The sequence below is a fragment of the Atractosteus spatula genome, chromosome 8 (assembly GCF_055471065.1).
Source record: "Atractosteus spatula isolate fAtrSpa1 chromosome 8, fAtrSpa1.hap1, whole genome shotgun sequence".
Classification (NCBI taxonomy): domain Eukaryota; kingdom Metazoa; phylum Chordata; class Actinopteri; order Semionotiformes; family Lepisosteidae; genus Atractosteus; species Atractosteus spatula.
Window position 1 is genome coordinate 333522 of NC_142713.1, and position 26374 is coordinate 359895.

The window sequence follows — 26374 nt, forward strand, 5'->3', positions numbered from 1 at the left end:
AAGGTACAACACCTCCCACTGCTTGTACAGCAAATCAGAGTCTAGAGCCGATAAAATCCTTCATCCTACATTCTGTACTGGGGAAAGACCATCTGAAGTACCGGATGTGTGGTCACATCACTGACCTCATCCCCTCACAGAACGGTAAGTGCAGAATATTCAATTAACATACACCCTTCCTCTCGCTGTGAGGCTCGTCTGTCTAGCTCAGTTCAGCGCTCAGGAGAGCCAGCCGCCCGTGGGCTCGGGTTCAGAGAGGCTCAGCTTGACCCTGCTGCCCTGGCAGACTGTGCTGGAGGACTGGGAGAGACGGGGGCTTGAGAATAACACAGGAAACTCAGACGGCAAGTTCGGGCGGCTCAGAGTTTATTACACATGGTGAGGCAGAGTGAAGCACAGTGTGGTGCTAATACTGAAACAGCGGGCATTACTGCTCGCAGAAACTTCATTTTCATAAAGCAATGCTGCAGCAGTAAGCCATAGCCTGTGAGAGGTGTCTTACTGGATCAATAACAGCAGTGTGGTGTATGTGTTACTGGATCAATAACCAATAGTCTGTGAGAGGTGTCTTACTGGATCAATAAGCAGTAGCCTGTGGGGTGTGTATCACTGGATCGATGAGCAGCAGCTCTGACAGTGGGCTGTGTTTCACTGGATTGATGAGCAGCAGCTCTGACAGAGGGCTGTGTATCACTGGATCGATGAGCAGCAGCTCAGACAGTGGGCTGTGTATCACTGGATTGATGAGCAGCAGCTCAGACAGTGGGCTGTGTATCACTGGATCGATGAGCAGTAGCTCTGACAGTGGGCTGTGTATCACTGGATCGATGAGCAGTAGCTCTGACAGTGGGCTGTGTACCACTGGATCGATGAGCAGCAGCTCAGACAGTGGGCTGTGTATCACTGGATCGATGAGCAGTAGCTCTGACAGTGGGCTGTGTATCACTGGATCGATGAGCAGCAGCTCAGACAGTGGGCTGTGTATCACTGGATTGATGAGCAGCAGTTCAGACAGTGGGCTGTGTATCACTGGATTGATGAGCAGCAGCTCAGACAGTGGGCTGTGTATCACTGGATCAATGAGCAGTAGCTCTGACAGAGGGCTGCCCAGACACCCATGAGACAAGCTGACTGTCAGCAGACACAGAGATCTTGACTGGAGCCAAGCCAGGAGGCTCACTGGCTCTGGATTGCTGGGGCCGCTGTGCCTCCTAACTGCTCTGCCAGAGTCTCGATGGTTTTCTTTCTCTCTTCCTTCGTCATGATGTCTGCTCTGCCGTCCAGGAACGCATAGAGATTCTTCCCCTCAACCCCGCTGGTGATCTGCACATATCTCCCACACAGGGCTCCAAATGCCTTCCAGAACTGGAACACAAAACACAGACCTGTCAGGGGAACCAGCAGCCCTTTCCCTCTCTCATGAACCTCATGAATCACCACTCTCAGCTCTTCCCTGCTGGACACACATCTGCCATAGTCACTGGTGGAGACACCAGCCCCCTGCACACAGGGCAGGGCGAGGGGAGAGAGAGAGAGGGGGCACCGGACTGGTCAGGGGGAGAAGAGAGAGACAGGGGGTGAGGGGGGACCGGACTGGTCAGGGGGAGGAGAGAGAGAGGGGGGACCGGACTGGTCAGGGGGAGGAGAGAGAGAGAGAGAGAGAGAGAGAGGGTGAGGGGGGACTGTACAGAGACCACAGTGGACTTCAGCTAGAACATTGGGGTTCACATCCTGCTCATTAAACATGCATGAGACCTTTAATACAATCTGCATGGCTCATCTCTCTCTCCACTGATGAGGATCTAACCCAGCTGCAGAAGGGGCAGAAGGAGTAAAAGCAGGTCACTCTGGGGTTATACAGCACTGTCCTGTATTGGAAGTATTGGGTCTGTAACACTGTACAATTTACATGTCCACAGCCCCTGAGGAATAAAGACCCAACCTGATTTTTCTAGAAGAGACTTAAACAGATCTTGACCTACTCAGAGCACGAATCATGAAAAAATTATACACCTACTTTTTCAGAGCCATCAAGAGTCTTCAGATATTTGACCCTGTATCGCTCATCCTCCACTTTCTTCAGATACGGATTGCCTTTCTCCGTCTTTTGTGAGAGCAGGCTGAGAACAGAATCCATCTTCTCCCAGAAATCAATGCAGCGTTGAAGCTGTGCATCAACTTGAGCCAGATGCTGGACCACAGTGAGGAGAGAGTTCTCATCCCCCATCATGTCTGAAAGCACAGACACAAGGAACAGGGCTGCTGGAGCACTGGGCAAGGAAACAGCCTCCTAGGTGCTGTCCAAGCAAAGGGGTGTCCCAGAGGAAGTGCAGAGAGGCGCCTGCCCTCACTGTTCGTGTGTGAGAGAGACATAGAGGAGAGGCAGGTCCCTCAGAGCCAGCGGGCAGGACTGCACAGACACAGAGCCCAGACTGCACAGACACAGAGGCTTGAGGTCAGACTGCACACAGAGCCCAGACTGCACAGACACAGAGCCCAGACTGCACAGACACAGAGGCTTGAGGTCAGACTGCACAGACACAGAGGCTTGAGGTCAGACTGCACAGACACAGAGCCCAGACTGCACAGACACAGAGGCTTGAGGTCAGACTGCACACAGAGCCCAGACTGCACAGACACAGAGCCCAGACTGCACAGACACAGAGACAGACTGCACAGACACAGAGGCTTGAGGTCAGACTGCACAGACACAGAGCCCAGACTGCACAGACACAGAGGCTTGAGGTCAGACTGCACACAGAGCCCAGACTGCACAGACACAGAGCCCAGACTGCACAGACACAGAGACAGACTGCACAGACACAGAGGCTTGAGGTCAGACTGCACACAGAGCCCAGACTGCACAGACACAGAGCCCAGACTGCACAGACACAGAGACAGACTGCACAGACACAGAGGCTTGAGGTCAGACTGCACAGACACAGAGCTCAGACTGCACAGACACAGAGGCTTGAGGTCAGACTGCACACAGAGCCCAGACTGCACAGACACAGAGCCCAGACTGCACAGACACAGAGACAGACTGCACAGACACAGAGGCTTGAGGTCAGACTGCACAGACACAGAGCTCAGACTGCACAGACACAGAGGCTTGAGGTCAGACTGCACACAGAGCCCAGACTGCACAGACACAGAGACAGACTGCACAGACACAGAGGCTTGAGGTCAGACTGCACAGACACAGAGCTCAGACTGTACAGACACAGAGCCCAGAGCTCATACTGCACACAGAGCCCAGACTGCACAGACACAGAGCCCAGACTGCACAGACACAGAGACAGACTGCACAGACACAGAGGCTTGAGGTCAGACTGCACAGAGCCCAGAGCTCATACTGCACAGACACAGAGGCTTGAGGTCAGACTGCACAGACAGAGCCCAGACTGTACAGACACAGAGCCCAGAGCTCATACTGCACAGACACAGAGCCCAGAGCTCATACTGCACAGACACAGAGACCAGAGCCAGACTGTACAGACACAGAGCCCAGAGCTCATACTGCACAGACACAGAGACCTGAGCCCAGACTGTACAGACACAGAGGCTTGAGCCCAGACTGCAAAGTCACAGAGCCCAGAGCCCAGACTGCACAGAGCCCAGAGCCCAGACTGTGCAGACACAGAGCCCAGAGCCCAGACTGCACAGACACAGAGCCCCAAGCTCAGACTGCACTGACAGGGAGAGTCACCTGGCAGCCTTGAACACTAATTCTTTCAATCAGGACTGAGTCCTGGATTTTACCTTGTGCGTTTTTCAGCTTCTCCAGTATTGCCTGCTTTTCAATCATCTCCTCTGCTGCACTGGTCTCTGCAGAGGACAGCTTGAGCATCTCTTCTCTCTGCTTTGTGATCTGCTCCCTCACTTCTTCTCGGTCTTTCCTGTCCTGTTCTCTTTCTTTACCCTCTGCGTCACACATGATTTCCACAATTTTAGTGACTCCAAGAAACCCCAATACGCCCCCTCCTCCTTTCCTCTTCTGTCGTCTTGTTTTTGGTTCTGGACACAGAAGCTCTGTCAGCGGGTCACGGGAATCATCATCAATATCATCCTTGATGTGTTTTTCTTCCAGTGTTTTAGCTTTCTTTTTGGAAGAAGCCAGTTCCTCTTCGACCTTCTTTCTTTCCTCTTCGTATTTCCCCTTTTTCTCTTCTATCAGTTTTTTCTGCTCTGCTGCCATTTTGGCTTTCTGCTCCAGGCTTTGTTTCTCAGAGATCACCTCCTGCTTCTTCTTTTTCGCTGTACTGATGTTGTTATTGACGTCCATGATAATCTTTTGATATCTAAATGAAAAGAACATTAAAGTAACGAAGGTCTATACATTATGATCACTGTGGGAGGGAAATTCCCCAGAGGCGTTGAGCCTCCCAGCCCTTAGGGGGCAGTATAACCCACCAGTTTACCCCTGTCTTTGTGTGTTAACCTTCAATCAAAACAGTGGCCAACACAAGTCACTGCAATTCAGCTCATGGACTGCTCAAAATGACAACACCTGACCATTTGTCATGGTAAGCATGTGTAGTAAAGTGATATATATATATATCAATGTATAAGTATTATTTGGAATTACAAGTAATAGTCCATCAGGTGGCCCTACCCCATTTCCCGAAGTTGTAGGAGTCACCCGGCTGGTCTAGTTTTGGAGCCAGAAGGCGAGGGAGAAAACCAGGAAGAACTGGGGAGCTGGAGGACAGCTGAGGGGAGCTGGCGCGAGAGTGAGATGTCGGATCGGAAGGGTAATGATCTGTACGACCAAACTTTACTTGAATATATATAGTTCATCGTTCCACAGCCACCTCCGTGTCATTCTTTGCTTCATGTGAGGATACAACAGTATGTAAAGTGAATTTGTTCTAAACCAACTAAGACAATAAATGACATCATTGTGTGAGGGGAAATAATAACAGGTACTGAACACAGAAACAGAGAAAAGTAAAGGTTCTTCAGAGATTCTATTATAAACCTTCTGATTCTTTCAAATTTAAAGCAAATGAAAGGAACCCTGAATGCAGAATAGCTTCCTTCACCTGCACACAACACAGCTGCTCTCCTGCTGCATCTAGAGGACCAACCTGCCTGCTTTCTGTCACATTTCACTGAGACACACACTGACGAGCTGTGGTCCTAGCACAGTCCCTTGTGGGACTCCACTGATCACACAGTGTTCATCATAAAATTAATGTAATCGTTTGTTATTTAAAATGATTTGGAAGGTTAATAAAATCTGGCAAAGTCTGTAAAGTGTCTTCAGGTGTGAGAAGAAGAGAGGACAGTAGCAGGGATATAAAGAGCAGGAGAGAGAGAGAGACTGTCCAGTGTCTTCAGGTGTGAGGAGAGAGAGAGAGACTGTCCAGTGTCTTCAGGTGTGAGGAGAGAGAGAGAGACTGTCCAGTGTCTTCAGGTGTGAGGAGAGAGGGAGAGACTGTCCAGTGTCTTCAGGTGTGAGGAGAGAGAGAGAGACTGTCCAGTGTCTTCAGGTGTGAGGAGAGAGGGAGAGACTGTCCAGTGTCTTCAGGTGTGAGGAGAGAGAGACTGTCCAGTGTCTTCAGGTGTGAGGAGAGAGGGAGAGACTGTCCAGTGTCTTCAGGTGTGAGGAGAGAGAGAGAGACTGTCCAGTGTCTTCAGGTGTGAGGAGAGAGAGAGAGACTGTCCAGTGTCTTCAGGTGTGAGGAGAGAGGGAGGGAGCGGGGATTTAAAGAGTAGGAGAGAGAGACAGAGAGAGAGACTGTCCAGTGTCTTCAGGTGTGAGGAGAGAGAGGGTGTGTCCACAGAAGGGAGACCACTGGGAACCTTTATCTTTGCAGAATGTTTTTGTTGCAGATCCGTCAAACCACTGACAGAGTAGAGACCCAGGCTGTGCTCTGAAGTGTCCTGTCCTGTCTCAGCCCTGCACAGGCCTCGGCTTTTAATTTTGTGCAGCAAAGATGTATGTTGAAAAGGTATAAAGCACCTAAGGTGGTTTATAAACAGTTTGTACAAAATGTCAAGGTTTTCAAAGTAAATCATTTCAGGATTTTCATAAATAAGCAGTTCATCACATAATTGAGAACCAACCTGTCTCTGGTGTTTGTAGCTTCTTCTTTCATTTCTGCTGTCCAGTTCTTTGCCATTTCAATGGTGTCCAGAGCCAGTTCAGCATCCTGGAGCTCAACGGCGTCTCTCACTTGTGGAATTAAATCCTCCAAAATCTGATAACCTGTTGCTTTAAACTAAAAGAGGAATAAAGAGTTCGGCATTATAAAAGGCTTGGGCTACAAATCCTTCTGATAGAATACTGAATTGATTTAATTGAATCTGATTTGTTGTCATACTGTACACGCAATGGAGCTAAAGGGTGCAGTGACCACAGACTTGCCACTAGAGGTCACTAAAACATGTATTAGGGATTGGCTCTGTCACTTCATTTGAACATCCGTCTGTTTTATTACACTTTTATTACAGAAAGAAATTGTATTACAGATCTGGTCAATGCGAAGGGTCACGCCACTGGTGAGCTGCTCTCTGCTGTATCGATGCACACAGACACAGGACGTCTCCTCTTCGATAAGACAGTCAACGGCAGTGTTTGATCCATGCACAGTATCTTACATCCAAACAAACCTCCGTTTACATATGGAGAGTCGGGACTCTCACTTTACTCCTGTCCACTTACCTTGCTAATCAAGTTGGATGCAAGACTCTGCTGCTGCCGGCAGGAAACTGCGTTCTGTCTCAGCTCGGCCTCCACGTCCGGGAAGTCGTGGAGAGACAGGTACGCGATGTGGAGCCACTTGGCGGTCTCCTCCTGTCCTCTCCAGAGCTCCTCGAGAGGCAACATGTCGCCCAGCCTCTCAACGATCGTCAGGGCTGTCGCACCTGGGATCAGGAACAATCACCACTGTACGTCACCAGTAAGGCCAGTGCAGTCAGCAGGCTACCCCAGGGAACTGCTCCCAGATCAGCCACGTCTGACCTATGACACGCTGAAGCTCTTGGGGTTACATCTCCGGTATCTCACTCTGTCCCTTTAACAAGGCGAGGACCCCCCCCCCCGGCACGTCTCTATTTTAGGACACTGCCTGAGCACAAACTTCCCCGGACTGGACTTTTCTCTCTGCCCTGCGGCACGGTTGATCTTTCTGGCCTTTCGGACTCTTTTCCCTTTCTTTGACTACGGCTTACGGCTTTCGTCTCTGGTTTTGGACGCTCTTTGGTCTTCTGGATATCTGCTTTTTTGAATCGGCTCTCTACACGAATGCGACCTCTGGGTTACAAAGCTTGTATGCGAGTACCGGACTCGAGCAAGTAAGTAGGGGGAAAGTATGGTGGTGGAGGGGAGACCCCATTACCTGTAAAGCGCTTTGAGTGGAGTGTCCAGAAAAGCGCTATATAAGTGTAAGCAATTATTATTATTATTATTATTATTATTCTCTTTCCCCCTAGGGTGGCCCTAAAGTGTGGAGCTCACTAGAGAGTGAGGCATTTTTAAAAGAGCAGTGTGAGCCGGATCTACTGAAAAAGATCCCCAGACTGACTGGTTATTTCACGTCTGCTGAGTTCACGGCTCACGGTGCAGCAGCTGAACAGTGAGCTGCAGCTCCAGTAGCTCCGGCCTGGGCGCGGTCTACAGCCACGCCGCTCAGGAGGACGAGCAGCTCCCGCGACGGGGACACAGGAACACGAGTCAGGGGCCTCAACAGCAGCTCCCGCTTCCTACAGCTCGGCCCCGGCCTGCTGCGGTGAAGTAGGGGGACAGGGGCGGCCACACTGGGCTAAACTGGGCCCGTCATCGTGTCAAAACCGAGACGCGGATGCTGCGGCACCGGAAAGACAACATCAACGCTAAGAGGTATTTCTCTAAAACCCTCTTCAGGAGAGAACTCCGGAATGGCGAGTGTGTCAAGAGGGTGGCTGCTGTGTTCCCCCTCGAAAGGTGCAGTGTTTTGTCTCGCATGTGAATTATTTGGGTGATGAACAGTCCTGACGGACCGCAGGCTCTGGCGACTGGGAAGAACACGACGTGTCGGAGAGCCGTGGGAAGCCTGGGGTTGCATTCGTTGTGCGCTGTGCTGATGGTCTAATCGAGTCAGAGCTCACAGGACAGTTTGACAGTGAGTATGAGTGTTGGACTGACGTCCTGATGCGGCTGGTTGCAGTGGTGAAGTCGGAGCGAGAGCTGCCTTTTAGGGGCGCCCCGACAGCGGGAACTTCACGGGTGTCCCCGAAGTTATCAGCGAGTTTGATCCCGTCTTGAAAGCCCATATAGAAAAACATCCACTCGTCGATGCAGTGTATTGAGTGATTTGAGTCTGTTGACTGCAGGGACTTGCACGGGTGGGGAGTGTCCCGCTGCTCTTGAAATAAGGCGCTCGGACAGGGAGCTCACTGGTCTCCGCGGTGGTGATCTTGCTGCTGTTGTGTGTCGTCGGTGTCAAAGCAAGCGTGCGCGCGATTTCTGTTGCCAGCTCGCGGGTTGGCCGTGAATCTGATTGATTGGTTGCACTGCTGTACTTGCATTAGAGGCTGTTGGAGTGTGTGTGTGAGTGAGTGAGTGTGTGTGTGTGTGTTCCCTGCGAGTGTCGCCTGACATTCCGCTTGAACCGGCGGTAGCAGCTCTTTCTCCGGACGCGTCCCTGAACTATTACAGTATTGCCTCTCGCTTTTTTCAGGTAATGGGATGGGGGGCCTCCGATCACCTTAATCCGCCAGACTGCGCCTCCTTTCTCTAGTGTGTGCTGCACGCTGACACGAAACATCCTGAAGAGAAACCGCTGCCGTCCCCAGAACTCACCCTCGTCCGCTTGCTGCAGGCTGCCGCTGGCCATCTTTCCTGCTGGCTGCTGTCTGCTGTCTGCTCAGGGCTGCTGGTGTAGCAAGAGCAGGGTTGTCTGAGCTGTTTATAGCCACAGTGGGTGGGTGTGTGTATGGCGGGGGTGATTTCCCGGAAATCAGACAGTTTACTGCCAGAGCATGGGGAGAACCGCGGTGCAGGTGTTCTTTGCACCCTTCATAAATATGAGCACGTAATGCTTTATAAGATAGGCAGTACAGATAAGGAGCTGGTGTGTTTTTTTACCAGAAATTTTGATACCTAGGTTTTTTGTTGAAAAAAAAAATCATATTGCTCATTTAAAATAATTTGATTTGAAATAATCGTATCGAATAAAACCCTGTAGTTTTCACATTCTTGTGGGCATAAAATAGAGCTCATCTGTACTGTTTATTATAGAGAACACGCCTTTTCTTCATCTTTATCAAGGGTGGTTGTTGGTTTTTGTTTTGGAAGGAATTATTACATTTATTTGCATATTACCATATTTAAAATATAGATTTAATCAATTGAACAAGTAGTGGAGAAACCTTAATGTTTATATATTTATTTCTAAACGAGTCACAGTAAATAATTATCCTGTTTTACAGGTTGTGATTTTTACACTAATTTAAGATTCAGCATGATGAGGGACCTTATGGTAGAGCTTTTCTGAACATCTGAAACTTGTTGTTTCGATTTGATAGGCTTAGCAAGGTAGATAATGTGATGAGAGAACCTCCTGAGGTTGAGGTTTCCTTTCCAGGTCGTGTTTAGGTGTCTGTCCTGTCGGATCGGGCTGGAGTGTCTGTGTACAGGAAATACACCTGGAAACGAGGATCAGAGAGACGGAGAGAGCCAGCACACCCGATACTTCCCAGTCATCTTATAATCTGGCCTTCGAGTCGCTGTGGAACCCGCAAACTGTTGTAGCAGGTGGCTTTAACTCGTTACACTTGACTTAGTGTCACTTGAATTAAGCTCCTAAAATTGGAGGTGATTTGTTTTCCACTAAAATATCAGACCTCATCCTCAGTAAGTGATGGTACAAGCATCAGGTCCATAAGCAGTACAAGGAGTGAACCAGTTCCTGAGGCAGCCGTGACATGACCCCCCACAGGTGTGCAGACATGACCTCCCGCAGGTGAGCAGACATGACCTCCAGCAGGTGAGCAGACATGACCTCCCACAGGTGAGCAGACATGACCTCCCGCAGGTGTGTGGACATGACCTCCAGCAGGTGTGTGGACATGACCTCCCGCAGGTGAGCAGACATGACCTCCCGCAGGTGAGCAGACATGACCTCCAGCAGGTGAGCAGACATGACCTCCAGCAGGTGAGCAGACATGACCTCCCGCAGGTGTGCGGACATGACCTCCTGCAGGTTGGACACAAGACGATCTGCAGACCCTTGCTTTCTTCAGCCTTTACCTCACTTTGGTGAAGGTTGATCTCGGGCTCTTCTGTCTCAATGGCAACAGAGGACTTGACACCGGCCCTGGACAAGTCAAAGTCCAGTTTTAATTGGGCATCACCTGCTTTTCAAGCTGAAACTACGATCCAGCTTCTACACCCCCGCCCACAAAACCTCTGATTGACTGGAGCTGAATTCATTACATTAAACATAAAATCAGAGTGAACAGTTCATTTCAGACCTCACTGCCCAGGACATTTGGAGGACACTGTATATATAATTCATTTCAGATCAAAATATGAACTATACAAATATAATGAGAGTGTGAAATAACCTGGTTTCAGTTTCTGTTTCTTGTAAATTATGCTCTGAGGAGAAGCTGATATGTTTGAGGCGTTGTCTGTTTTTCTCTAAGAATCTGTTGGGCTTAAACATTTTATTACCCTGGAGGCTTGCAAGATACTGTATATGGCTGCTTACAAACACCCGAAACTAAAAGGGGATTTTCACTTGTGTGAAGTAACGAAGAACGTTTCAAAGCTGTAAGTGTGTTTTGTATTTTTTATTGTGCATATTTGAATATCTGTTTCGCTTTTTTGTATATACTATGAACTGTTAGTGTTATATTTACAGGTACACTGGAATTATGTTTTAGACTGATTTGATTTCATTCACAAGAGGTTTTAATTATTTCATAAAGGTGAAAGAGCTACTATATTACATTACAGTGTCTGAATACTCCTTAGTGATCACAAAATGAAAGCAGGTTTTCAAAATGGAAAGTCTTTCCATCTCTTTAATATGCAATGTGTGGTACATAATAACACAATATTGTCTGGTCCTAACTCAGGAATATTGTTTTCTCTGTGACTAATAGCTTTCTGCAAGTTGTATTAATTTTTTTCCATAAAAGTTTGTAAACCATCGACTTTGTCAAAACAGCAATTTTAATTATTTACCTTTAGTCTAAATTCACGAGCTTCAGGACTGTTTAGAAATCACAAACTGTGATAATTGCCTTAGACACCTGGATTGATCCTGACTTTTGAAAAGTACATCCAGTTCCACAAAATTCACAAATTCCTGTGGTGTCCCAGTTTGCCGAATTGCTGCACACGATGTTTTCACCATTTTCACTAGTGGGTAATGCTGAATCTGGATTGTGACTGCTTGAACCGAACACTGTGGTTTCCAGCTTGTGTTTTGTGTGGTCTGCCGCCGGGTCAGGGTGTCCCGGGTCTGGGCAGAGCTACCTGCTCGGGGCTCGTACACAGAAGGCCGGGTGTAACGATTCTTCATACCCTGTTCTCAAGCCGCCTCCTGGTCACAGAGCAGGTGACACCTGTATCTCAAGCCCGTGTCGCCTCTGGGCCTCCGGTCAGGGAGAGAACATACTGGTGCTCAATGACTGCAGATGAACCAGCAGTCAGGTTTTTTCATTATGTGTTGACAGCAACATGAAAGATCACAGGTGGGATTTTAAGTAGTTCTAAATTTCTCAAAAAACAGAACGAAACCCCAATTTGATTAGAATGAAAATTTAATTTTTTACTGTGTGCTTCTAGGAATGTTTGGAGTCATATAACATTGCACGCTTAACCTCGTTCTTTTATGTTTCTATAATTTTACAGCTAAAAAAAGCCAAACCGTCTACAACAATGTTTGATCAACAGCTTTCAAAGAGAACAGTGCAGAATTTAAAGAAATTTCAAGACTGGGGGGCGGTGCAGAAGGACATCGAAGATGTTCAAGCGTTGTTCTCAGCCACGAAGATAGAAGCGCAGAGTATAGGACCCTTGCAGGAGCGAACAGTGGAGATGCAAGAGAAACTGAAGAAGGTGTTGCAGGATTTTAAAAGCTCTGTGAGCATCATTGCGGAAGTGTCATCGTCCTGTGATGTACGTGGTACTATAGAGAAAATGGCACAGGTATGTTGTTCAGCATGCATGTAAAGTAATAATTATGGATGGCAGACTAGACCATATCACCCTGCAGCTCCCAGCTGGCAGCCCCACTGGAGCCCAGCAGTGTGAGCCTGGCCAGTACCTGGAGGGGAGACTCCTGGGAGAGCTGAGGCTGCTGCTGGGAGAGGTGTTAGTGGGGCCAGCAGGGGGTGCTCTCACCCAGCTCACAGCCCCACTGGAGCCCAGCAGTGTGAGCCTGGCCAGTACCTGGAGGGGAGACTCCTGGGAGAGCTGAGGCTGCTGCTGGAAGAGGTGTTAGTGGGGCCAGCAGGGGGCGCTCACCCTGTGGTCTGTGTGGGTCCTGATGCCCCAGTATAGTGACGGGGACACTACACTGTAAACAGGTGCCGTCCTTCAGATGAGATGTAAAACCGAGGTCCTGACTCTCTGTGGTCATTAACAATCCCAGGGCGTTTCTCGAGAAGAGTAGGGGTGTTACCCCAGTGTCCTGGCCAAATTTCCCATTGGTCCTTATCAATCATGGCCTCCTAATAATCCCCCTCTATGAACTGGCTTCATTACTCTGATCTCCTCCCCACTGAGAGCTGGTGTGTGGTGAGTGTTCTGGCGCACTATGGCTGCCGTCGCATCATCCAGGTGGGGCTGCACACTGGTGGTGGTGGAGGGGATCCCCATTACCTGTAAAGCGCTTTGAGTGGAGTGTCCAGAAAAGCGCTATATAAGTGTAAGCAATTATTAATTATTATTATTATTATTATTATTATTATTATTTACTACCCCAGCCCTCCAGAGACCATGTCCTCTTGGAAGGATTTGATATCTTCAGTATCTTTTCCAACACTAACGTGGAAAGAAAGTAGAGACAGTACAGGCCTGGCTCTGAGCTTGAAATCGAAGTCACGCCTTCACTGCTGCAGGGGGCTCTCCTCTCAGAGAGACCGTCGGCAGTTCTCTGCCAGGACTCCCCTCTTCCTCGGTTCTTAATTCCTTCTCATCTTCACAGTGTGCATGCTGGGATCTGGATCTTTCGACACGCTGTTGCTTTAATGATCATACTGTATTGGTGCTGTACACATGGCCAGTTAGCAGTGTGTGGTCCCTGGACATAGAGCTGTCAGCAGGAGAGTGGTCTGGTGGAGAAAGAGGGTGTTGCTGTGAGCAGAGGTGGTCTTGCGCCTTCCGATAGGTAGTTTGTTGTGATTTTGCTGCCGACGGCTGATGGAAATGACTGGAAGGGCTGTGTTCTCATTCTTGCAGTCAGTGCTGTCTCATTAATACTGTATTTTAAATGCGAGTTTCACCACTGCGAAAACAAATATACAGTAATGGTTGGATCTGAGGATATTGGAGACCACATGCATGTTCAGTACTTTGTGAAACGATTAGAAGCACGATGTTCCTGATGCTGCACGTTTGACAGGTTGTAATGCCCTTGTGGTCTTCCCCAGAACGTGGAAACGGTGAAGGAAGAGTTCTTCCTCTACGAGTTCACTATCAACACCAGCATAAGCGAGATGAAGAGGAAGAAGCAGGAACTGGAGGAGGAAATCCAGGAGAAAAATGCCACCATAAAGCAGAAGCAGCAGGTGATAGAGCTCAAAGAGGAGCTGAAGAGAGAGACCGAAGATGAGAAGCGGCAGGCGGAGAGCGACCGGCGCAGGTACGAGCAGCTGGCCGAGGAGCACGACCACAAGCACACCGTGGCCACCACCGCCGCCATCTCCACCTCGGTGGGCGGGGCCGTGGCCTCGGGCCTGCTGTTCTTCGTGCCGGTCGTCGGCCCTGTCATTGCCGCGGCGACGCTGGCGGGGACGGTCACCGGGACAACGGTGGCCTCGGTCAAGGCCGCGGAATACCGGGACAAGATGAAAGAGGCCGAAGAGAAAGAGAAAAGAACCAGAGACAAAATCACCCAGCTGGCGTCTGACATTCAGAAAAACAGGAACGCGATTGAGGAGGAGACCAGGAAAATCGCAGAGATGCGCACGGAAATAGGTAGGTGTTGCCGAAGGCCCCTGCGCTGTGCGCACGGGTCAGCGACAGTCTGTGAGGCCCGGTGGTGAAGGAGCTGGCCGCCAGTGGGAGCCTGTGGCGTGTGGGGGGTCCCCATCGCCTGCACAGGGCTACAGCAGCGTCGGGATTGCTCTCATTATTCCTCCATCCCAGTGTCCCAGCAGAGCGGCCCAGCAGCGCTCCTCTCCCGAGACTCCGCGGTCCTGCCCTGATGCCGTCCCCCCCCCACCCTGTTCTCTTCATTCTTCGGGGGGGGGGGGACACGGCACCTGGGTGCCCCTCTGGTGTCTCGGTCTTCTCCTGGGTCCAGTCTGAACGTTTCCTGGGACTGGGCCAGGACGAAACCCAGCACAGCGTCGCGTCGCGTCCCAAAGGCAGTTAGAGCAGAGCCCTGCGTGACCACAGCACCACCAGCAGCACAGCTCACCACCGCACTCTTCCTCCCTGCAGCCACGTTCAAGAGAGTAACCCAAGAGCTGACGGATTTCAAGAAGCGTCTCCACGGCGACGCTGGCCTCAGCCAGTTTGTGGAGGTGCTGGGCGAGTTCTTTGAGGTAAGAACCGAAATCGTGAAATTTAATGTTTGACAGATCTTTAAATATCAATTCAGTCGGCACAAACCTGGCTATTGTAGTTGGTAAAAGGCAATACAGACGGGTGATTGAGTTGAATCCTTAAGGAGAAATAAATGAACTGTATGTGGAAAACTGTATGTGACAAGACATCAAGCTGAAGTAAGATAAGATCTGACTTTAACTGCAGACTAGAAGACGTGTCTGTGTGGAGCTTGCATGCTGTGTTCTAGTCCACGGGAGCTACCTTTGTCTTGCTTGACTCCAGCATGTGTCCTGTGACAGGACAGGGCCTGCTCTCATCCAGAGCAAAGACAGAGCAGCTGAGGAGACTCTCCCAGGAAAAATAACATGCTCACATAGGCACACACACACACTCACACAGACGCATGCCCACTCACACCCGCTCACACGCACAGACATGCACACTCACACACACACAATTTTCTCAGGACTCAATTTGTCTACCAGTGTGCCTGGACTGTGGGAGGAAACCAGGGCACCCAGAGGACACCCACATGAACACAGGGAGAACATGCAAACTCCACACAGACAGCACCCCAGCAGTGCAAGGCTGCAATGATGCCACTGTGCTGCTGTCACGGCCACATGATACGCTTGCTAAACAGACCTTCAGGAAGAGGTCAGAGTCTAATCTCTCCTCTTCTCCGCTGTGCAAACACTCTCACCCCACTCACAGCTCTTTGTCTTTCTGCCTTGCTGGGGTGTGGGGTAATTGTACTGGGGTGTGGGCTATTTGGGGGATTCCTCTGGAGCTCTCGACAGCTGTGACCTTGGGCCAGTGCTCTGATTTCCTCAGCCAGACAAGTTAATGCCAAAGTATTAAGTTCTCTGTTCCTTCGTATTTATCAGCTCATTTGTGTCAGATGACTGGTTAGCTTGGCTGAAATGGGATTTTTCTACTTAAACTCCAGACAGTCTATTACTACAGATGTATTGTCTGTGGAGCAGTAAAATAAATGTTACTGGTGTTTCCTCTAACAGACCATGCTATTGGCACTGGGGATTATAAAACGGACAGAGGAAATATACCATCGGACTTTAAAGAACCACAGTTCAAAGAGTATGATCAGTAAAAAATTCCTTGAGAAAACAAAGGTAAGTGACATCGCATTTCAGTCCAGCTCCTCATAACTTGTCTAAAGATCAGCCTTCTGTATTTCTCACACCGATTTGTGCTGCTGTTCAGACACGTGTAAGATGTGTTGCTCACGGTCTCCTGAGACAAAACCATGTTTTCCTGCAAAACAACAGACACAAGTGTGCCGAGCGATCAGCGTGGCGAATAGTCTACCGTCACAGGTCCTTCTGCTGCCTCACGGACTGGGGACACACACTGGTACACACACACTTAATCTCTCACAGTCACACACACTCCCAGGACAGGACACTGCTGGGCTGCTTTCCCCCAGTGCACTCCAGGTCAAATAAGGAAACCGTTTTCGCTTTAAGTCACAAGAAGAAGACAAACCGGCAGGTCTGTGTCCTGATCTCACAATCTTCCTGAGGGCCACAACACCTCCGCCATGTGGCTGTCCGTTCCCATGGGCACGTCCCTTTCTGGCACAAGTACGGCGTGCGCACGAAAGAACGTTTTCTATCTCTTTCCTCCGTTTTCTCTGTCTAGTCGCACGCACATAGAAAGTTTCTAAAACGCCAGCATTATCCCCGGCTCCTGACAACGCTGTCAAACGCCAGTTAACACGTTACCGCGTCTTCATAGTCGTACAATGAAGCCTACAGTAAGTGTCTGACGCTGCTGTAGAGGAGGGTAATGGATAGAGATGATCAAGTTTTATTTTGGTTTGGGGATGAGTTACTCGGGCAGTGTAGCTACTGTGCTCTTGAACTACTAGTGAGGACTGCACCTCTCTCTCACTGCTAGTGCCACACCTGTCCTACCAGTCCTAGAAAACGTTATTTCGTGCGCACGAATTAAAGAAAACGAGGGAACCATTTAGTTATTTCGTGCGCACGAACTGTAAAATCGTTCCCTCGATATAACTTTTTTTTCCCTACGGATGACCCCTCCCGGGCTCCGTACAAAAGCCGAGCTATTTCGCCTTCTTGTTCCATTACTGGGCTCGTGGTTGTCTTCCAGTATCGCAGGGACTGCCTGAAGACCTTCATGAGAGATATTGAACAGCTGGAGCTGGTGAGAGAAACCAAACCAGCCCTCAAGTGAGCTCCGCCCTGCCGGACCCCCTCGGATTCTCTCCCGGCCGCCGGGGGAGGCGCTGCTCCGCGCTGCTGTGCTTCATGCCGACTCTCTGGCTCGCTCCCCCCCCCAGTGCATCAGTATGGGGGTGCGTCTGTAACGCCTCTTAGCTCTCGTAACTGCCTGTGTGCCTGCAGGCTGGGCTCTCTCGTCTGTGTGTGTATTTCCTGAGGTGTGTGTGTGTTTCCTGAGGCTTGACCGCTAGCTGGGCTCTTTTGTGTGTGTGTGTGTTTTTCCTGAGGCTTGACCACTGGCTGGGCTCGTGTGTGTGTGTATTTCCTGAGTGCCTGGTATATTACACAGCAGAGGAAGGGTCATGTCTGTGAAACTGCTTGTTATTGTCTTGTTGCTTTGAGCCCTTTTCAATGCAGTTGTATCGACAGCTGGGGAGGGATGAAGGCAGCCGAACTTCTTAAGCTCAGCCGACAAGACTGGCACCTGATCCTGCACCCCCTCCTCTTCCTCGCTCGTGTGTGGGTCACCCCAATGTTTTCTCTACGTTCCATAACCACTACTACCGGCACACAGACCTCGCTGCTGTCATCCCTCGCCCGTACCCCGCTACTGGCTGAGCTTTTAGAGACGCGTCGTCCTCTCCGCTGCGGCGCTGAGGGGGTCCGGCGCGAAGGGCCGGGCCTGGCAGTCAGAGGCGGGAGGAAGCGGCCTGTTTTCACTCCTCCTCTCCAGCTGCTCTTCTCTTAGCTGTGAGTCGGACGATAACGAAGTGCTCGAGGGTTTTTACTTTGTAAGGACAATAAAGTGAAACTCTTCCTGGGGAGTCCTGTGTGACCTGATTCCTGCCCAGAGGTAGATCTGAAAATGTCACATTCTCCCCCCTCCCCTGGAGATGGACTGCGCTGTTACCCCCTGACCTTTCACCATCTGGACACCCCAGCTTCCCTTCTCTGGACATCGCATGACGATGACTCTCTCTCCCTGGTGTGAGTGAACAGCTCTCTCAATTTTCAGTTCAGTTCCAGGTGCTTTATTAGCATGACCGGTGGGTACAATCAGTGTCGCCAAAGCAAATGAAAGTAATGAAATTCACATGAAGCAGAACAAAAACTAAAAAAAAAAAAAACTACAGACATTTACAACAAAGACATATCATAAAATATTGACATATACTGTAGGCGGCTGGAGCATTATTGGGAGACAGGCTCACTGTTCCTCAGGCTGTGACAGGAGATCACACACTGGGCTGCCAGTTCAGCTGAGTTCCCTCCTCCCTCTCCCAGTAGGACTGGGACCCGTTGTGATTCTCTCTCATGTGAGTGAACAGTTTATTTGGAGTACGAAAACTCTCCTTTGTTGTACAAATGCAGAATTCACTTTTACAGTTTATTATGGAGCAAAGTACAAGTTATGTTCCTGCTACACGTCTGCATGAGACAGAGATCACAGTTCGGCCACGCCTGTATCACGCAGTTTCCATGCTTGCGACAAACCATCATTCAACACCATCTTGACTGCTGCCACCTAGTGGACAGTTGGTGAAACAGAGGACGCTTGAGAATCTAAATTCTCTCACTGCTTTATCCAGTCCAGGGTCACTGGGAGAGACCGAGCCTATCCCAGCAAGCACCAGGCGCAATGTAGGGTATAACACACACACACACACACACACACCAGGGGCAATTTTTCCGGAAGACAATTAACCCCAGCAGGACTGTGGCGGGAAACCGGAGCTCCTGGAGGAGACTCTCACGAGCACGATGAGAACATACAGACTCCACACAGACAGCACCCCAGGAATTGCACCCAGGGCGCCAGCGCGGGGCTCACCACTGCACCACCGTGCTGCCGCGCATTCGAATGGTACTGTATGGCAAAGACCCGGCAGCCCTCAGGAGCCTGTCTGTGTGGAGTCTGCATGAGCTCCCGTCGGTCACGTCAGTATTCACACAGATGAATGACCGTTTTACTCACTTCATCTCACTTGACACGCACATTGCAATAGGAAAACATTCAAACGGAATGAGAAAAGCGTTTGAATACGGTTACCCATAATCGCACTTAATTGGCACATAGCTGGAGAAGAATGTGCTTTGGCCCCTCTCCCTTGAAACAGTCTTGTTCTCCGTGTGAGTTGTTCTCGGGAACGTTCCCTCGTCTGTGTTTTGGTGGGGGAGACTCCTATGACGGCCGAGGGGACTGCGGGACCTGGAGGTTATGGTAACGGCGCTGAGTCGGCTACAAACAAAACGTTCAGGAGAGCGAATCCAGCCGGGAACTGCTGATCCAGGGATTCTCTCTGAGCCCTTCGGGATCCGGCTGGAGTTTCCATCAGCGCACTCAGGTGTGTCAGGAATCGAGGAGCGCGGGGTGACCCAGGCAAACTGGAAAGGTCACTCTGCTCAGGACACTGAGGGTGGACAGTGGAGGGGTCACTCTGCTCAGGACACTGAGGGTGGACAGTGGAGGGGTCACTCTGCTCAGGACATGCCTGTCCTCTTCAGGACACTGAGGGTGGACAGTGGAGGGGCCACTCTGCTCAGGACATGCCTGTCCTGCTGAGGACACTGAGAGTGGACAGTGGAGGGGTCACTCTGCTCAGGACACGCCTGTCCTCTTCAGGATACTGAGGGTGGACGCCGGGGGGGGTCGCTCTGCCTCAGGAGGGGCGGCAGGCGGGACGCTGGGGGGGAGGTCGCTCTGCCTCAGGAGGGGGGGTGGGCCGGACGCCGGGGGGAGTCGCTCTGCCTCAGGAGGGGGGACGGGCCGGACGCCGGGGGGGGGTCGCTCTGCCTCAGGAGGAGGGACGGGCCGGACGCCGGGGGGGTCGCTCTGCCTCAGGAGGAGGGACGGGCCGGACGCCGGGGGGGTCGCTCTGCCTCAGGAGGGGGGACGGGCCGGACGCCGGGGGGGGTTCGCTCTGCCTCAGGAGGAGGGACGGGCCGGACGCCGGGGGGGTCGCTCTGCCTCAGGAGGAGGGACGGGCCGGACGCCGGGGGGGTCGCTCTGCCTCAGGAGGGGGGCGGGCGGAATGCTGGGGGGGGTCGCTCTGCCTCAGGAGGGGGGCGGGCGGAACGCTGGGGGGGGGGTCGCTCTGCCTCAGGAGGAGGGACGGGCCGGACGCCGGGGGGGGTCGCTCTGCCTCAGGAGGGGGGTGGCCCGGACGCCGGGGGGGTCGCTCTGCGGACGGCGGTCACAGCGGCGGGGGCAGCTCCAGCTGGCACAGCGCGACCGTGGTGCCCCAGTAGCCGTAGACGCCGAAGCCGGGGTACAGGGGCTCGGTGAAGGCGGCCTGGAAGCTGTGCAGCAGGGTGAGCTCATCGCCGGACACGCTGTAGAAGGACAGCCGGCCGGCCGCGTGGTCCAGGAACACGCCCACGCGGGGGCCCGGCGGGGCGGCGATCGCCGTCGTGCTCCGGCTGTGGCAGGCCGCGCAGCCGGCACCCGAGCAGGACAGCCGCCAGGAGAGGGCGTTGTTCCCCAGGGCGCAGGCGGCCTCCCGGCCTTTCCGCGCCAGCCCCGCGTACGCCACGCCCACCGCCGCCACGCCCCGGCTCCACTCCACCTCCCAGTAGAAGCGGCCCCCCGACAGCCCCTCTCTGCACAGCACCTGGCCCCAGCAGTCGAACCTCTGCGGGAGATCGACCGGCGAGCGCTCCTGCCGCACCCAGGTCACCCTCCTGTTCCCCTCGGACAGACGCAGGTGTCTGTGCGCTGTGTTGGGGTCCAGTGTGAGCTGACAGGCATCTGATTGGAGAGAAGAGGACAGTCAGAGGACAGGCAGGCAGAGCAGACCAATCCCTGAGCAGATCTCCACTAGAGTCCCACCCTCACAGCCCAGTAAGATACACACTGGGGTTTCTGATTGGAGAGAAGAGGACAGTCAGAGGACAGGCAGGCAGAGCAGACCAATCCCTGAGCAGATCTCCACTAGAGTCCCACCCTCACAGCCCAGTAAGATACACACTGGGGTTTCTGATTGGAGAGAAGAGGACAGTCAGAGGACAGGCAGGCAGAGCAGACCAATCCCTGAGCAGATCTCCACTAGAGTCCCGCCCCCACAGCCCAGTAAGATACACATAGGGTGAGTCTGATCGGGGTCATGTCTTTTCACAGATGTAAGATAAGATCACTTTTTTAGCCACATACAATTTCTTGCATTAGAAATTTGTCTCTTCGCAGACCCCAGCTTGCTCTCCATGAGACACACAGTCAGGGAGAGAAGCTGGGGGTCAGAGCGCAGGGTCAGCCATTGTACAGCGCCCCTGGAGCAGTTGGGGTTCAGGGCCTTGCTCAGGGGCCCAACGGAGTAGAATACCTCTGCTGGCTGTGGGATTTGAACCAGCAACCTTCCAGCCACAGGCGCCGATCCTGAGCCACAGAGCCACCGCCCTGTTCACAGATGTGTGTGGTTGGAGGCGAGTCTGTTCACAGATGTGTGTGGTTGGAGGTGAGTCTGTTTACAGATGTGTGTGATTGGAGGTGAGTCTGTTCACAGATGTGTGTGGTTGGAGGTGAGTCTGTTTACAGATGTGTGTGATTGGAGGTGAGTCTGTTCACAGATGTGTGTGGTTGGAGGTGAGTCTGTTTACAGATGTGTGTGATTGGAGGCGAGTCTGTTCACAGATGTGTGTGGTTGGAGGTGAGTCTGTTTACAGATGTGTGTGATTGGAGGTGAGTCTGTTCACAGATGTGTGTGGTTGGAGGTGAGTCTGTTCACAGATGTGTGTGGTTGATTGGGGGTGAGTCAGACTGGGGCGTGTCTGGTAGGGCTCCTGTCTGACACAGTGTTCATCAGCTCTGCTCTTTGCAGTAACCAGGTTTCTCCCAGCAGAAACAGACTCACAGTGTAAGAACTCGGCTCTGGTCCTGGGCTGCAGGGCCTTCAGCTTGTAGACAGCGGCTTCATTCACTGGGGAGACATGGATAACGTTAATACCTCCTGTGTGCGCAGGTGGACCGATTCCGGGCAGTGGTTTATCCTTGTGCTTACAATTGTTTTGTAACTAGGACTGGGGTTATAGAAGTTTGTGCTTTCTGTGGGTTTTACAACTATTTTTTCTTAACGATTCAGAGCCTCGTTACTGTCAGAATCTCAGACGCCCCCCTACAGATTTTTCCCCTGGCGCCGGCAGTGCTTCTCCAGGTACTTCATCGAAAGGTTAAATCTGTATGGTTTCCACAGATATTTACACAAAGGGTGGCAGGGGTGTGGAACAGCTGTGTGGTTGAAGCCCAAAGCTTGGCTTCTGTCAAGAAACAGCGGACTAACTGCCAAATGGGCTTGTTGCTCCGAACGGCCTTCTCTTAATCCAACTGGACAAACACAGGAGTAGCCATTCCAATCGGATACAGTGCGTGGAGACCCCTTGGAAGTGACAAAGAGATTTTTACTACAACAAAGGCGCGTCCTTCCTAGTCTGAACAGGAGACACCGTCCTCACAGAGTCACCCCCAACACAGTCCTCGGCGTGCCTTGTCCGTTAACTGTGTTAACTGCTGTGCTAGGGTAACTTCCACAAGCACGCAGCGCTGCTCCTTGGACAATGTAAGAATCAGATATACTGGACCGCTTTCTAGACTCTGGGAATGAAGCTGGAGGCTTTACTTTTCTCTAAATGAAGAGAATTTCATTTGACAGATCTTCCCCTTACAAACAGTTTTGGGAACGAATTACGCTCTTAAGTCAAGGAATGGAAAACCGGAGATTTTCTGGAAAGACGTCACAGTGAGTTTGTCCACCGACCTGTCCTGGAGATCTTGACTGACTCCTCCTTCCAGATGTCCTCCAGTTGCCTTTTCAGCTTAAGGACGCTCTTCTTCACTTCCCCGAAAGAGAAGTCCGGATTGACAGAGATGTTGGGCACATCGCCCCCTGCAGGCCGGCCACAGAAGGACTTGTAGCTCTACCGCAGCGGAAAGGGAGAGAGAAGCTCAAGGAAGCAAATCAAACCCTGGGGTGATATTTGATTCAGGCTTGACACTGGACCCACATGTGCAGCATATTGTCAGAACATCTTTCTTTCACCTCAGAATTATCGCTGGACTACACCCTGTGTTATCACTAACTGTGGCTGATCAACACATTTGTCTTTTCCCAAATCCACTACTGTAAAGCTCTGCTCTCTGGGGTATCTAAATCTGCATTGAACAAACTTCAGTCTGTCCAAAATTCGGCAGCCACAGTCCTGACCAGTTCCAGTGCAAGTGATCACATTACTCCTGTCCTGGAGTCCCTGCACTGGCTTCCTGTCAGGTTCCGCGTGGACTTTAAAATCCTCCTGCTCGCCTGTGAGGCTCTGCCTGGCTCGGCACCTCAGTACCTGTCTGAGCTGCGGTCATCCTGCTCCCCACCTCTCAACCTTCACTCTGCTAATTCTGCTCTCCTAACTGTCCACACTCTGGGGGTGACAGGGCTACTGCTGCTGTGCCCCCAAGTTCTGGAACTTTCTCCTGAAGGATACCAGAGAGTCTCCTTCTCTAAACTCCCTCAAATCCAGACTCAACACCTCCTTCTTCAGAAGAGTCTTCACTGAACTGTTCTTTACTCCTCTGCTACCAGCATCTACTGTCTCCTCATCCTGCTTATCTTATGTAGTTTTTCTTTTTTATATTGTTGTTGCCATTCTGTAAAGTGCTTTGAGAAGGCGCTATATAAAATAAAGTTTATTATTATTATTATTATTTTTATTCTGAGGAGAAGCCTGGATCAACTGACAGCTCAAACTGGAACTGGACTGCAGAGAGTCCCAGAGCAGTGCTGTTACCTGGAGGAAATGGATGTGATCCTCTGTGTGTGAGATCTGGCTCAGCTCAGCGTCTCTCCTCCTCAGCTCGGCGATCTCCTGCTCCAGTCGCTCCAGGAGAGCTGCGCCCCTGATCTCCACCGCCTGCTGGTTAACTTGGATCAGCTGTGCGACGGCATGACGCATCCTCTTGACGGAGCGGTCCAGCTCGGAGAAGATCCTGTCGCTGTCCTCCACCGCCCTCTGCGCAGAGCTCTGAGGGAAACAGGGGGGGTTAGTACACTCCAAGGACCCAGCTGCTCCCTTCTATCTCTGAAACATCTCAGCTCCGGTCCAGTTCTCCCACCACTAGACCCCAGGCACCCGCACCGTGACATCGGGCTTGATCAGGATGATCGATATGATCGGAATGATCAATATTCGAGCCCAGATGGCCGAGACCTGGCCCCACGCCGGCCTCCTCGCTGGCTGATGGCTGGAGAGGAGGCGAGAGTCGGCGTGGAGGGACAGGAGGGACAGGAGGAGTCCCAGCGCAGGGTTGAGATGAGTTTCCTTGTGACTTCCGGAGCACACTCATGAGTGAGTGTCCCAGCGGTGTCCAGCGCTCCAGCAGTGTCCCAGAGGGATTTATACTCCAGCTCTGGACACCCTATGGTATTACTGTGAGTGGGTGTTTGGTGGGTCCATTACTGAAATGCACCACTTGTGGCCCTGTGGCTATTCCTGATGATACGATATCCATCCTCGCCTTTCTGCTCCTCCTGAGGAGCCACGTACAACAGCAGGAGTCTGTTTCAAGCCTGGTGAGGAGTAAGGACCCCAGGCCAGAGTCAGACTTGTGCAAGTGCGTCCACCCCTCTGGTCAATACCCACTCTGAGTGAGTCCACAGCCTGTCTCAGCTCCTGCAGCTCCTTCTCTCTCTCCTGGAGTCTCTGCTGGGTTTGTCTCTGTGTCGCCCCCAGCTGCTTCTGTGGAGAAACACAGACACTCAGGACAATTCTGCTGTGGACTCTCCCTACAACACACTGCAGTGCCTGAGGTTTAACTGTAAACAGTCAGTTCTGCTCATTGTGCTACAGTACTTCCTTCAAGTCAGTCTGTGGACTCTGGACTGCAGCGCTAGTGGCAGATTGTGTGTGTGTGTTTCATGTCCAGAGCTGTGTTTGTGTGTCTCATGTCCAGAGCTGAGTGAGTATGTCTAATGTGCAGAGGTGTGTGTCTGTGTGTGTGTGTGTGTGTGTGTGTTTCACATGTCCAGAGCTGTGTGTGTCTCACATTAAGGGCTGTGTGTGCTGTCATTGTGCAGAAAACAAACCAGTTTGCATCAGATCACGCTCAAAAGAGAAACACGACTTCAATCCAAATGCCTTCACCCTGCAGAGACATCAGAACCTGTGCTACAGACAAGTGTGCCCATGCATTCCCTGTGTGTTACACACAGCACCACAGCACATGTGTAGACACACTTAATGTGTAGCATGTCCTGCAACCTCTTTACTCAGTGCTGCATCGGATCCTCTATCACAGCTGCTGCAAGCGAACAGTTCAGCTCCTCACCTGTCTCTCTGTCCTCTCCGCTGCGGCTGGGACGATGTTGTGGCCTCTGTGATCGTCCACCGTGCACATCAGACAAACACACGTTCTGTCAGCACGGCAGTAGACCTCCAGCAGCTTGCCGTGACGAGAACAGAGTTTCTTGTCCAGCTGTCCTGTGGCCTCGACCAGCTGGTGTCTCTTCAGTGGAGCAGCTTCACAGTGAGGCTGGAGGTGAGTCTGACAGTAAGAGGCCAGACACACCAGGCAGGACTTCACAGCTCTCACCTGTCTCCCAGTGCAGACATCACACAGCACATCTCCAGGGCCAGCAGGACTGGGAGCAGGAGGAGGACCACTGAGCCCTGTCTCCTTCAGTTTCTCCACCACTTCAGCCAGCAGGGTGTTTCTGCCCAGAACAGGCCTTGGGGTGAAGGTCTCTCTGCACTGGGGGCAGCTGTAGACTCCAGTCTGATCATCCTGATCCCAGTGAGTCTTAATACAGCCCATACAGTAACTGTGTCCACAGGGAAGAGTCGCTGGATCTCTCAGCACGTCCAGACAGATCGAGCAGCTGAACTGGTCCTGGGTGATACAGACGCTGGCTTCTGCCATCTTCCTGCAGACTGACTGAGAGGCAGAGGAGACTTTCGCTTTCAGAGAAACGAAACCAGTGTGGAGGAGGCGTGTCCAGGCTGCGCGGGGGAGGGGGCCTGCTCTGAACCGCTTCAGGCTGGCCAGCAGCTCCAGGCGCAGCCTGACCTCTCTGGCAGCGTGAGCACACATCCAGCCGGGACTTTCCCGCCCTGGAGAGCAATAGGACAGTCAGACTGGAAGAACGAGCTGACAGCAGTAAAACTCAGCTATTCCGTTCCTGTGACAGTCTGTGTGTGTGTGTGTGAATCGTGGCCTGTGAATCGTACAGCATGCAAAGCCCTGCTGTTGGCATTCGTACAGATGGTCCTGTACTGCAGTGTTGTGCTTTTAGTTTAACGATTGTCCGCGTAGTAATTTTAACGTGGTACTGGCACGATTTATATGCTCATTGCGAACATGATTCACGTCGTTTACAAATTACATGACAGTTTTTTTCTTTTTTCAATGGCATATACTACAGTGAGTGTTATTGACCATACTGTTCTGGCTGTCTTCCTGTCGCAGGCCTGCTGT

General features: G+C 51.6%; 3 protein-coding genes across 3 annotated transcripts; 1 reads left to right on the forward strand and 2 right to left on the reverse strand.

Moving 5' to 3' along the window:
• Window positions 1–352: 352 nt before the first annotated feature.
• Window positions 353–8940, reverse strand: LOC148828934 (uncharacterized). The gene is made up of 6 exons (XM_088922776.1): window positions 8789–8940; window positions 6671–6873; window positions 6073–6227; window positions 3763–4301; window positions 2018–2232; window positions 353–1365 (listed from the first exon to the last, which is right to left on the reverse strand). The coding sequence occupies exons 1-6, from the start codon at window positions 8820–8822 to the stop codon at window positions 1177–1179; spliced, it is 1335 nt and encodes a 444-aa protein (XP_088778902.1). The 5' UTR covers window positions 8823–8940; the 3' UTR covers window positions 353–1176.
• On the forward strand, window positions 8522–17747 carry LOC148828935 (uncharacterized). Its single transcript, XM_088922778.1, has 7 exons — window positions 8522–8666; window positions 9573–10762; window positions 11852–12148; window positions 13594–14140; window positions 14609–14712; window positions 15736–15849; window positions 16853–17747. The coding sequence occupies exons 3-7, from the start codon at window positions 11879–11881 to the stop codon at window positions 16934–16936; spliced, it is 1119 nt and encodes a 372-aa protein (XP_088778904.1). The 5' UTR covers window positions 8522–8666; window positions 9573–10762; window positions 11852–11878; the 3' UTR covers window positions 16937–17747.
• Window positions 17748–17940: 193 nt separating this feature from the next.
• Window positions 17941–25842, reverse strand: LOC148828936 (E3 ubiquitin-protein ligase TRIM16-like). Its single transcript, XM_088922771.1, has 6 exons — window positions 25229–25842; window positions 24544–24639; window positions 23692–23925; window positions 22671–22830; window positions 21771–21836; window positions 17941–20671 (listed from the first exon to the last, which is right to left on the reverse strand). Exons 1-6 carry the CDS (start codon window positions 25817–25819, stop codon window positions 20118–20120), a joined length of 1701 nt encoding a protein of 566 aa, XP_088778897.1. The 5' UTR covers window positions 25820–25842; the 3' UTR covers window positions 17941–20117.
• Window positions 25843–26374: the final 532 nt, after the last annotated feature.